A 12,578-nucleotide genomic window follows, 5' to 3' on the forward strand; every position below is an offset into this window, starting at 1 on the left:
TTTTCTGTACGACACCATCTTTGTTCTTGTCACTGGGTCACATCGTGGTCTTCCGGCCTCACAACACACGCAAACCCAATCCATCTATTGATTCCCCTCAATGGAAATGGATAGTGTCTATCCTGAAACTATCTTAAGTCAATCAGCCTGAATTCCTGCCGTTAATTAATGACCGGTCTGGATCATGCATTTCGCTGATGTGATAATCATTCTTATCCTTCACCCCGTTTAATTACATCCACATTCCATCACTCACATGGGTTTATGTAGGTTTGTAATGATGGAGTGGAGCTGATGGCGAAAGACTGCAGAAACTGAAACAAAAGTTTCTGGAAATCCCCAGCTTTCAGTGTCAGTGAGCCAAAGTGGCGTGCGAGTCCTGGTTGCGCCCTTTGATCAAAAAGCCCCAGTCACGTCTCTAGGATTAGGTACTTTTCACTCAGAACCCTGCAAATGTAAATTTGTCTACATAAACAATCACTTCACTTGACAATAATTACTGTAAAGTTTTCTTTCTCTCTTGCTCTCTTTCTTTCTTAGAAGGATCTGTCTGTCTGTCATCAAGATATCTCAAATAGCATTAATGACTATAATCAAATAGTATTTAAGGGAAAGCTAGAGAGGTACATAAGGGAGAAAGGAGTAGAAGGTTATGCTTGAAGGCTTAGTTGAGGAAGGGCAGGAGGAGGCTCATGTGGAGCATAAACATCGGCATAGACCATTGGGTCAGATGGTCTGTTTCAGTGCTATATATTCCAATGTATTTATTCTAATGTTTAATGCTTCACAGTGTTACCGTAGCATAGTAACTGTGTGTTTGTGGGCAAACACACACCTAATGCATAACTTATGTCCCACTCCCAATATGACTCATCATAAAGTGAGTCACCTACATAGTTTGCGGGATTGTTGGCCGGGACATCAGGAGAAACTCCCTACTCTTTTCAATAGTGCCATGGGATCTTTAACGTCCGCCTGAACAGGCAGAAGCGGGACTGTGGACAGTCATGCCTATACGCCCCATCGGTTTAATGTCTCATCTGAAGGATGGCATCTCCGACAATGCAATGCTTCCTCCCAGCACTGATTGGAGTGTCAGCCTGGACTGTGAGCTCAAATGTGGGGCTTGAAATCACATCCTTCTGACTCAGGGGGAGAGTGCTTCTGACTGAAGCAGACTGACACCTGACTTGTGTAATGATCCAATGGGATTAAAATGTAACATTTCAGAATATGTTAAGAAACATCAGCTGATAAGTATAAGAGAACGGGAGAGAAAGTAAACAACAGAAAAAGAGTGAGCGACAGAAAGATGGCGAAATCTGCAGAGAGAGAGCGAGAGTTGGAGATTTAGATAATGAGAGAGACAGGTCAGAGAACAAGAGAAAGATATGAGTCGGAGAATGGCAGAGAGAAGGGCTGGCAGAGTGTGGTGATGTACAATACAATTTATATTTATACAGTGTCCTTCGCATTGGGAAAATGTCTCAAATTGCTTGATACTGCTGGTGGGAGTTGAGGATACTGACGAAAGATGTGGTCAAAGAGGTACATATTGAGATGTGATTTGATCCAAGGGGAGGGAGTTGGAGGGACTCTGGGATGGAGTTGCAGAATGGCTGAAAGCCCACCCGCCCATGATGGGGCAGATAGAGCGGAGGACATGAAACAGGCTGCTGCTCACTGAGTGAAGGGAGTGGCCAGGTTGGTGTGGCTGGAGGGGGTCATAGAGGTAGGGTGGGGTGAGAGAGTGGTGGACAGTGTTTTGTATTTTGTGTGAATTATCTGCATTGTTCTACAAACATAAGCTTAATAATAATAATCCTCGCCTGATCATGTTGTTGAGACGTCTCAAAGTGTAAAGTGTAGTGACTGTATATTTTGTGGGCAAAATGTGACAGCCAGTTATGCAGTGTCCCCCAAACAAGCACGGAGTGAGTGATCAATCTTATTTTGGGAGATTGTTAGTCTGGATACTGGGAGAAATATACATTTCGAATATAATGCAATGGGATCTTTAACATCCATCTGAACAGGAAGATGGGCCCTCGGTTTAACGTCTCATCTGAAGGACGGCACCTCCCACAATGCAACAACACCCCAGGACTCTATTGGGGCATCAGCTTAGACTGTGTGATTCAAAGTCCCGACGTGGGGGCTTGAACCCATAACCTTCTGACTCAGAAGTGAGAGCTACGACTAAGCCAGTCTGACACACACATACTTTGGGATGTCCCCCTGACCTGAAAAGCATGATACCAAATGTAAACATTATTATTATTATTATTATTATTTTCCTAATTATTGTGGATCAGTGTCCGGATTTCGGAAATACGATGGACACCATATTGCATTTGAAGCTGATTTTGTTTATTGGTTTCTTTCATGATACCAATCCTGTCAGAGTTGTTTTCTGCTTGACTTAATTGTAGGCCATCGTCTGGGAAAGAAATTGAAAAAGATGGAGCAAGCAATGATGACTTTTCAAATCTCGCTGTGTGGTTTAACAGGTCTCTCCGAGGTCAAAGTGCAACGATCTCCGTCACCCCGGAAGGCTGAGATTCACGCGGTCTTAACCATTATCTTAAAATTAACAGTTTCGGAAAAATCGTTCTTCATTTGGAGGCTAATTCCACAGAGATATGTCAACCAGAATATCGCCCCCTAACCTTCCATAACTTATAGATGCATTTAAGAAAAACTATACAACAAAATTAAATTTATACAGAGCCATTCACATTGGTCAGACGTCCCAACATGCTGGACAGTCAGAGATTTGGACCCAAGCAAGGGATTGGGATCAGGATGGGGGGAGGGTAGGGAGGTATGAGGGTGATCGAAGGCCCCATCGAAGAGGAGGGTCTTCAGACGGGCCTTGAAGGGAGGGAGTAAGACAAAGGGAATTCCAAAGGGTGGGGAGGTGGGGCAAAGAAACTGAAAGCCTGACCACCGATGGTAGGATTTTGAATCTATCAGGATTTTGAACTCTATCTTCTGGGGGTGGGGAGCCAGTGGAGCTGGGTGATGGTGGGGCTGATGAGGGAGAGAGGAATAGAAGGGTTTGGGAGAGAGTAAGTGGTGGGAGGAGACCTGCGTGAAGACACTTACATTATCGATCCAGTTCCTGAAGGCAGAGACCCGCGTCCACACCGTGGGCTTCTTGTAGGTGTTACAGCCATAACTGGACACGAAACTTGTCACTCCGTGCACAAACCACAAGCCATCAGATCTCTGACAGTTCAGAGGTCCCCCAGAGTCGCCCTGTAAACACACAGCCCACCGCTCTCACAGCTCTATCTTCACCACCACAGAGGAGAAATGACACCCCGTTCCTTGTGATAATGATGTGTGAGTTCCTTGTGTGAGTCCCGTAGAGTAGTGGTGACCGCCCTCACCTTGCAAGTGAGAGGACCCGGTTTGAATCCCGAGCAGAAACCTTAAGCAAGTTTCCTTGCTCCACACACAGGTCTCTGTTTAGCTAACCCTGTGGTTAGGCAATTGGCGCATCGGGTTATGAAACATGACCAAAGGTGCAGGTTGAAAATAAAGGTCTTTAAACAGATTTTAAAGCGGGGACAGCGAGAGCAAGGCAGAGGGAGAATAGGGGACGTCTCTAAGTGCTTCACAAGATATACTATAAAGTGTAGTGACTGTGTATTCTGTAGACGAATGCCTAGAAATCGAGACTTTGGTGTATTTTACCCCCATCCCCAGAAAGTCTTCTGGAACATTCTGAGCCCAAATGGAGTTACGTACATTGCAGCCTGCCTTCTCTGCCCCACCAGCGCACACCATGGAATCCTTGACAGTGCTTCCCCACCAGTCTCCGGCGGTGCAGTGCTGATGGTCTATCACCGGCAACTGAGCCTGCTGCAGCTTCCCAGGGAGAGGGCCATTTGCTGAGGAAATTCAGGGAAAAGGTTAACTACATAAGAACATAAGTATTAGAGCAGGACTAGGCCATTCGTCCCCTCGAGCCTGCCCCGCCATTCAATAAGATCACGGCTGATCTATTCTAACTCCACGTACCCGCCTTATCCCCCTATCTCTTCCCTTTATCCACAAGAAATCTATCAATCTCAGTCTTGAATATGTTCAAGGACTGAGCATCTACAGCCCTTTGGGGTAGAGAATTCCATAAATTCACTACCTTCTGAGTGAAGAAGTTTTCCTCAACTCAGTGCGAAAGGGCTTACCCCGAATTTTAAGACTGTGACCCCTGGTTATAGTTTCTCCAACCAGCGGAAAAAGTCTCCCATTGTCTATTCTCTCCTGCCCCTTAATAATTTTATAGGATAAGATCACCTCTCACTCTTCTATATTCTAGAGAATATAGGCCTAAATTGCTCAACCTATCCTCATAACTTATCCCCTTCATCCCCAGTACCAACCTAGTGAATCTACGTTGTACCCCCTTCAAGGCAAGTACATTCTTTCTTAAATAAGGAGACCAAAACTGCACACAATACTCTAGATGCGGCCTTACCAGGGCCCTATACAGTTGCAGCGAGACTTCCCTACTCTTATAATCTAACCCTTTTGTAACAAATGCCAACATACCGTTAGCCTTCCTAATTGCTTGCTGTACCTGCAAACTAATATTTTGTGACTGGTGTACAAGGACACCCAAGTCCCTCTGAACGCTAACACTATCTAGTCTCCCCTTCTAAAAAATAATCTGCTCTACTGTTTTTGTCACCGAGGTAGATGACCTCACACTTCCCTACATTATACTTCATCTGCCACCTATTGCCCACTCACCTGTCTATCTGTATCTCATTGCATTTTTTNAATGTCAGCCTCGGTGTTCACTCTCCCTCCTAAGTTTAGTGTTATCCGCAAATTTTGATATATTAAGTTCGATGTCCTCATCTAGATCGTTGATGTAGATTGTAAATAGTTGAGACCCAAGCACTGATCCTTGTGGCACTCCACTAATCACATCCCGCCAGTCTGAGAAGGACCCGTTTATCCCTACTCTTTGTTTTCTTCCCGTTAGCCATTCTTCAATCCATGCTAATATATTCCCCTTAATTCCATGGGCCCTAATCTTGTGGATCAACCTTTTATGCGGCACCTTATTGAATGCCTTTTGGAAATCTAAATACACTACATCCACTGATTTCCCCCTTGTGTAATTTACTTGATATGTCCTCAAAAAAATCTAAAAGATTTGTTAAGCACGACTTTTGTAAAGCCATATTGACTCTGTCTAATCATCTTGTGATCCTCTAAGTATCCCACTACGACATCCTTAATTAAGGATTCTAGAATTTTCCCTACCACCGATGTCAGATTAACTGGTCTATAGTTCCCCATCTTTTCTCTCCCACCCTTTTTAAATAGTGGTGTGATGTTTGCTATCTTCCAATCAATGGGAACTGTTCCAGAATCCAAAGAATTTTGGAAGATCAGACACAAAGCCTCCACTATCTCATGAGTTACCTCTTTTAAAACCCTAGGATGCAGACCATTAGGTCCAGGGGATTTGTCACTTTTTAATGCTAACAATTTCCCTAGCACCAATTTCTTTGCTAATGTATTTCCCTAAGTTGCTCCCTGTCATTAGTCCCTTGGTTCATCTCTATTTCTGGTAAACTTCTTGTGCCTTCTAACGTGAAGACAGAAGCAAAGTATTTATTTAGGGACTCTGCCATATCCTTATCCCCCATTATAATTCCTCCTGTCTCTGCCTGTAATGGACCCATATTTACGTTTGCTAGCCTATTCCTCTTAATGTATTTATAAAAACTCTTACAATCTGTCTTACTGTTCCTAGCGAGTTTGCCCTCATAATCCATTTTCTCACTCTTAATGAGCTTTTTAGTTTTCCTTTGTTGGTCCCTAAAACATTTCCAGTCCTCAGGTTTGCTTTTTTGGCAGTTTTATAGGCCTTTTCTTTTAGTTTTATACTTTCTCTAACGGCTCTAGTTAGCCACGGATGAACTGCTTTCCCTGTGTTACTCTTATTCCTCAAGGGAATATGTGATCGCTGAGAATTTTGCACTACATCTTTAAACGTTTGCCACTGTTGGTCTATTGTCATATCCATTAATCTAATTCTCAAGTCTATTTTAGCTAATTCTTCCCTCATACCTGCAAAATTAGCTTTATTTAAATTTAAGACCCTTGCTTCGGATTTGACTACATCGCTCTCTAACTTAATACTAAATTCTATTGCTATGATCACTTTGCCCCAGAGGAGCTTAATATCTATATTACCGACTAGCCCTGTTTTGTTACACAAAACAAGGTCTAGGATGGTCTGTCCCCCAGTTAGTTCTTCAGCTACTGCTCCAGAAAGCTATCTCTCATACACTCTATAAACTCCTCCTCTTCCCTACTTTTGTCGATTTGGTTTTCCCAATCCATGTGAAGATTGAAATCACACACCATTACTGTATTACCTTTGCTACATGCTCCTCTAATTTCCTGATCAATACCCTGCACTATGCTGTGATCACTGTTTGGGGGTCTATAAACTACATCTGGTACCATGCCCGCCTACAGCAATGTGACGTGAGTTTAAGGATATGTGCGTGAGTGTGTGTAAATGTATGTACACTGTATATGTGTGCTTCTCTGTGTGTGTAAGTGTAAATGGTATGTCTTCATGCAATTGTGTGTACATGTATAACAACAACTTGCATTTTTATATGACTCCCTTCATTCAAGGAGTGCTTATAGGGATGGAGCCTGTGGTTGAGCTGTGGGGGAGGGAGGAGATGAGCTTAAGCTTGGTCAAAGAGGAAGGTCTTATGTGTGTAAGTGTGTGTGTGTGCAGGTGTGTGTCTAGGAACATAAATGTGCATCCATTATTGTATATATCAGCTCGTACGTGCAGGTTTGTGTCTGGGTGTGCAGGTGTGTGTGTGTGAAGGTGTGAATTATTAGGATCTCAGGTGGACGACAGAGATGTCTCTTTACGTCACAGGGAAGGTTAGGTTAGCGGGGTAACTTACTGTAGAGTCTGCCCCACCCAGTTACGTAACAAGGGTAGTTATGGGGAAGAATGGCACCGGAATCAGGAATACAAGCAGTCTTGACGTTATCGTTCAGGACCGCAGGCTGACTCAGCTTGATCAAAGAGATATCATTTCTACAAAGTAAAAGACCAAAGTGGTTGGCTAACATTCTCTTGCAGGAGAGGGCACAAATTTAACAAGATTGGTTTGGAAAATAAAAGGCCCTTCAGCCCATCCAATGTCATCAAATTAGATCACCTGCCCTACCATCCCCCCCACCCCATCCCGGCATCAAACTACTTTTTAAATGAGTCCCAATGTCCCAGCCTTGACCATCTTTCCTGGCAACCATGTTCCAGCCATTGATCATGAGAGGAAGGGAGGCAGTGCTGCCGACGGTAATGGAGGATTCACTGGAACCTTGTGGAGGTTACAAAAGACTAAATGGGGCTTTGAGTCTTGAATCTCCATTTGACTATGGAGGTCTGAGGCCTGGTCACATGGTCAGGGAGATCTGAGGCCTGGTCACATGGTCAGGGATATCTGAGGCCTGGTCACATGGCCAGGGAGGTCTGAGGCCTGGTCACATGACCAGGGAGGTCTCAGGCCTGGTCGCATGGCCAACGAGATCAGAAGAAGCCTGAGGCCTTGCTAAAAGACCTGGCTGGGTTGGCCGCAAGTGCCTGAGCTTTTCCCGCATACCTGACACAAGGAAAAGACCCACTGCTGTTGAACATGGCCTGACAGAGCAGCGAGGGGTGAGCAATGGGGGAGTGGGGTGAGTGAGCTCGAGGCATAGAGGGAAGGATAGGCCGGCGGGGGATTCGCTTCTTCAAAAAACCCATGATGTCAGCCAGACCGGCCGTCCGGCGCGGGTGGAAATTGTGAATGTATAGATTTCTTAGTTAAGAAGCCAGCTACGAAATAGCACAAAATCAATTGGCAACAATCTCAAGAGCTATTTGGACGTGATGTGGTTTGTGAGGACACTGGAGTCCAAGGCTGGTGCACAAGGTAGCACTCACCCACAAGCGACACAGCTGGGATTCCAGCCCGAGTGGGTGATGATCTTTGCCGCTGTTCGGACCTGCTCTGTACCCTCATTAACGTCCCGATCGTGTTCCCCCAGCACCACCCGGTAACTGCTACTGGACCGTCTGACAAAGAGTGACAAGTGTAAAGCCATGAGGGCATGTAATAACAACAACAACAACTTGTAATTTCACAGGGCCTTTCACATCAGGAGGACGTCCCAAGGTGCTGGACAGTGAAGGGTTCGCACCTAAGCCGGGGGTTCGAATCAAGAGGGGGTTGGGGAGTAGAAAGCAAGGGGGGTGAGGATGGGAAGGTGGAAGGCCTGGAGACACAGCCTTGAATAAAGCTATTAATTTAATTTTTCAGAGTTTATATTTAGCAATTTTAGAGTGTTTATAAATCAGGGATTTGGGGCTTTTGTTGCTGTACTGAGACGATGCCAATTTTTTATACTTCCGGTGTTTATTGGATAAGCAACAATTCCTTTATTTTTGTATCGGGGTGGGAGGGGTGTTAAAACCAAAATTCTGAAGCCCTAAATCTAAGGTAAACCAGTAGTAGATATAACAAGGAGTTTAGGAAGAGCTTCACACGGAGGGTGCTGGGAATGTAGAACTCACTAATGGAGGCTGTGGTTGAAGTATAAAGTATTTAAGAGGAAATTTAATCCATGCATGAGGGAGGAGGCGTAGAGGGATATATGGGAGGGGAATAGGAGGGGAGAAGACTCGTGTGGAATGGAAACACCGGCATGGAATAGTTGGGAAGATTGACCTGTTTCTGTGCTGTATCACTTTATGTAACCTCAGAACGTCTCTCAGCACTTCCCAGGATAAGAATTAAATTCAACGAGTTGCTATAATATGGACACTTTATAATGTTATTTTAAGGGAATAAATCGAGACCGGGTGATTCCTGGCAAGGAACGGGGGAGTTGGAAGGTGGGAAAATCGAGGGCTACTCACGAGATACAATGTCCGGCAGTCATAACCCAGCTGGGTGATATCAGAGTCCCTCCACATGTGTGTGAGAAGTAGTTGCCACTGCCAACTTGCAGAGAGATCTAACGAGAGAAGAGAAATGGTATTTTTGGGGGAAGGGGCTTTTGAAACGAGGGGAGTTAATATCAAGGCTGTGATGTGTTCAACATCCCGTGGTGTCGATAAGCCTGTCCCACCGCCAACTAAAGACATTGACTGGTCCACAGGCATGACCCCTCTACCCCCATGTCTGCCACAAAATGTCACCCCATTGGCCCGAATTAGACTTGGTGACTTGCAATCGCTGGTTTGGTGGATTACTAGTGGATTTCCGGCTTTACTCCAACTTTTTCATTGAATTAAGATGGTATCTCACTAACTGGCGAGTTGAATGGGTGCTGTGGCTGGCTTTGGATCCTACCATTGTGGCTGAGATGTGTGTGTGGGGGGTGGGAGTGGGGACGTAATGGGTAAGGAAGGTCACACCTGCGGATGAGACGATAAATTAAGACATTTGCTGAACGCGCTTTCCAGCATTAATTAATCAGACGCAATCTGTTCCACTCTCACGCGAGTGCTTTGGACGTTTGGGGTTGAGGTACCTGCCAGGGCCAGCTATGGGGTCTGGCCTCTTCACCATTCACCACTTTGGTAGAGGGAGGGTAGGCTGCTTTTCCGCAGCCATGAGCTGAAACAACAGAGGTCAGAAATAAAGCAGCCTTCGTCTCCCAAAGACTGAAACCCCTTCTCTTATCCAATAGCACCATGGAATCTTTAACCCCCACCTGAACAGCCACAGAGAGGACCTTACAATTAACAATAACAACTTGCATTTATATAGTACCACACACACAGGGTATTGTCCCAGAGCTCTTCATCACATTATCTCCTCTCTGATTCACCTATAAACTCCCAAGTGTCTACCGCATTCCTCCCAGGAACTTGGCATCTCTCTGTTTCTCTCACCTGAGCTGACTATCCTCCTACATTCTAAAGATTTCGCCCACCAAACAGTCAATCCACTTTACCGTATATTCTGTGAAGCACTTTGAGACATCTCAACGACGTGATGAGGTACAATATTAAATGCAAGGTTTACTTTAAACCCCAAGCTTGTTATCACCTCAGAAATCTTTTATCCCATCTTATCGCCTTCATCTGGGTAACTCAACTCCAGATATAAACTATATTCCTTTCATTTGTTATAGTAATAATATTTCTTACATTTGTATTTTCTGGGGCATTTCTATGTGCAAATTGGCCACCCAAATTAGTCATAAAATGCACAAACTTACACCACTTTATCCTGTGAAGCACCTTGAGACGTCTCGACAACATGATAAGTCGCTGTAATACTTATATGGCACCTTTTATCATCGAGACATCTCAGCGCTTCACATGATATTTTATTGTGTATATTTTGTAGGTGAGTACCCCCTTTCAATTTGCTGGCGAGGACACCAGAAGAAATTCCCCTCTCTTATCCAATAGTACCATTGGATCTTTAACACCCAGCTGAACAGTCACAGACAGAACCTGACAATAACAACAACTTGAATTTATATAGTGCAATCCCAGAGCACTTCATCCTTAACCTATCATTCCAAAGTTTGGCCCCTCTGATGATCTATGCATTATGTAGGCCTTGACTGTGAGCTCAAAGCCCCAATTTGGGGATTTAACCCACAACCTTCTGACCAGGCAGACCAAGCTTCCACCTACAAGGAATGAGTAAATAAAATTAGCCAGACACGGTGCATGGGTGAAAGACTCGCAAACTCACCCACGGCTGCCAGCGATATCAGAAGAAACAGTCTCAACATTCTCTCTGTCTGTCGGTCTGTCTGCTGTTTGTAGACTGAGCCCAGTCGTTGGGGCTTTTATATTAAGTCCCTGTGGCAGAAACCCCAATTCTTATCTTGTTTGGCCGGTTGGAGTCGTGTTAATGAAAGTTGTCTCATGGTCGGCTAACGTAGGTTGATCCGCAGAACAAACACCGTGAGTGGCACGTCAAGGCCAAGCTGTTTGTATGGCATGGGAAGCTTTCCACCAGCCGCCATCTGTCCAGCCTCTCTCTCCCTCCCTCCTCCCCATCCCAGGGTCACTTAATGTCAGCCTGGTTCACTCAGTAGCACTGTCCCTCAGCTTGTGGCTCCATGTCAGGATATTGAGCTCAAGTCTAGGCCGATGTTCAAGTAAAGTGCTGGAGGAAGCACCACATTGTCAGAGTTTCCGTCCTTCAGATGTGACGTGAACCCAAGGTCCCAACCGCCTGATCAGGTGGATGTTAAAGATCTCATGGCACTATTCGAAAAGGGATTCTCCCGATGCCCTGGCCGGCAATACCCCAATTTTCCTAGAAAAAGAAGCCAAGTCACTGCACTCAGCAGTAATTACTCCAAAAGTAAATCGGGAAAAAAAATTCTACTTGGTTCCATTCTCCAAGTATAGGGAGCATATTTGTGTAAATGTGTATCACAGCGCCTGCTGAAGGGCATTGTGTTAATGCAAATTGTTCTTGTTGTGTTTGGGAGAGCTGTTTGACACATCATCAGCTGTTTACCTATCTTCAGTACGCACCTGAGACTTTCCTATTCTAATATTCTATTTTGTGGTATAATTCAGATTAGTGTTGTGGAATTGTTGAGATTCCGTTCCACACCAACACGATGTGGGCAGATATCCTTGACTCTTTCTTTCCCACAAGGCTGGTTAATTTTAAACCTATGTCATCTGCTCCTTTCGTCCAAGGACCAATCTTGCTGACGTGTACGCTGTGTAAGGATCTCGGAAACCTGCAGATTAGTTCATGGCTAACTTTCTGACACGTCTGAGCCATTGGGGTGGAACAATGAGGCCGATGTTCCATTGCAGTGCGATGGGCTGCGATGGGCTGCGCTGTTGGGAGGTGCGAACTCCCGGTGAGACGTTAAACCCGACTCTCATCCGTGCGGTTCAGGGGGATGTTAAAGATCCCACATTACTGTTCACTCTCCTGGTGTTGTGGACAACATTGTGTACATGTGTGGGGTGTGGGGGTACCTGGGTGGGAGGGTATGTGAGTGTGTGTGTATATGGGGTGTTGGGGGATAACATTTTGGATAAAAGAATCCCAATATCTGTGCACCAATACCTAAATTTTCCAAACAGTTTGTGTTCGTGTTGTGGGGTTTGACTGTCACTGCACTGCACTGCACTCCCCCCACACCCCGACCGCCCCCCCCACACCCCGACCGCCCCCCCCACACCCCGACCGCCCCCCACACCCCGACCGCCCCCCACACCCCGACCGCCCCCCACACCCCGACCGCCCCCCACACCCCGACCGACCCCCACACCGACCGCCCCCCACACCCCGACTGCCCCCCACACCCCGACCGCCCCCCACACCCCGACCGCCCCCACACCCCGACCGCCCCCCACACCCCGACCGCCCCCCACACCCCGACCGCCCCCACACCCCGACCGCCCCCCACACCCCGACTGACCCCCACACCTCTTCTCTTCCCCCAAACCCCGAACCCTGAAAGGAATTGTCCTTCAATGGAAACAGCAAAACAATCCCCAGAGAGAGGACATCCCTCAGCGCTGCAGGACC

The 12,578-nt window shown here is 45.9% G+C and overlaps 1 protein-coding gene across 6 annotated transcripts in view; it reads right to left on the reverse strand.

Annotated features, from left to right (window-relative positions):
- Positions 1–2,348: 2,348 nt before the first annotated feature.
- LOC103181355 (proproteinase E-like) overlaps positions 2,349–12,578 on the reverse strand; it is a 10,474-nt gene continuing 244 nt past the window's right edge. The window contains exons 1-9 of one of the 6 annotated variants that reach the window (XM_042343476.1): positions 12,477–12,516; positions 10,764–11,336; positions 9,583–9,668; positions 8,966–9,063; positions 7,991–8,122; positions 6,963–7,099; positions 3,757–3,899; positions 3,109–3,261; positions 2,349–2,440 (exon numbers count right to left, since the gene is read on the reverse strand). In XM_042343476.1, coding sequence (XP_042199410.1) covers positions 2,423–2,440; positions 3,109–3,261; positions 3,757–3,899; positions 6,963–7,099; positions 7,991–8,122; positions 8,966–9,063; positions 9,583–9,668; positions 10,764–10,803 — 807 coding nt within the window. In that variant the 5' untranslated portion in view covers positions 10,804–11,336; positions 12,477–12,516 and the 3' untranslated portion in view covers positions 2,349–2,422. 6 annotated transcript variants of the gene reach the window in all.

Source organism: Callorhinchus milii, unplaced genomic scaffold (genome assembly GCF_018977255.1).
Source record: "Callorhinchus milii isolate IMCB2004 unplaced genomic scaffold, IMCB_Cmil_1.0 Scaffold24, whole genome shotgun sequence".
In the NCBI taxonomy this organism is placed as follows: Eukaryota; Metazoa; Chordata; class Chondrichthyes; order Chimaeriformes; family Callorhinchidae; genus Callorhinchus; species Callorhinchus milii.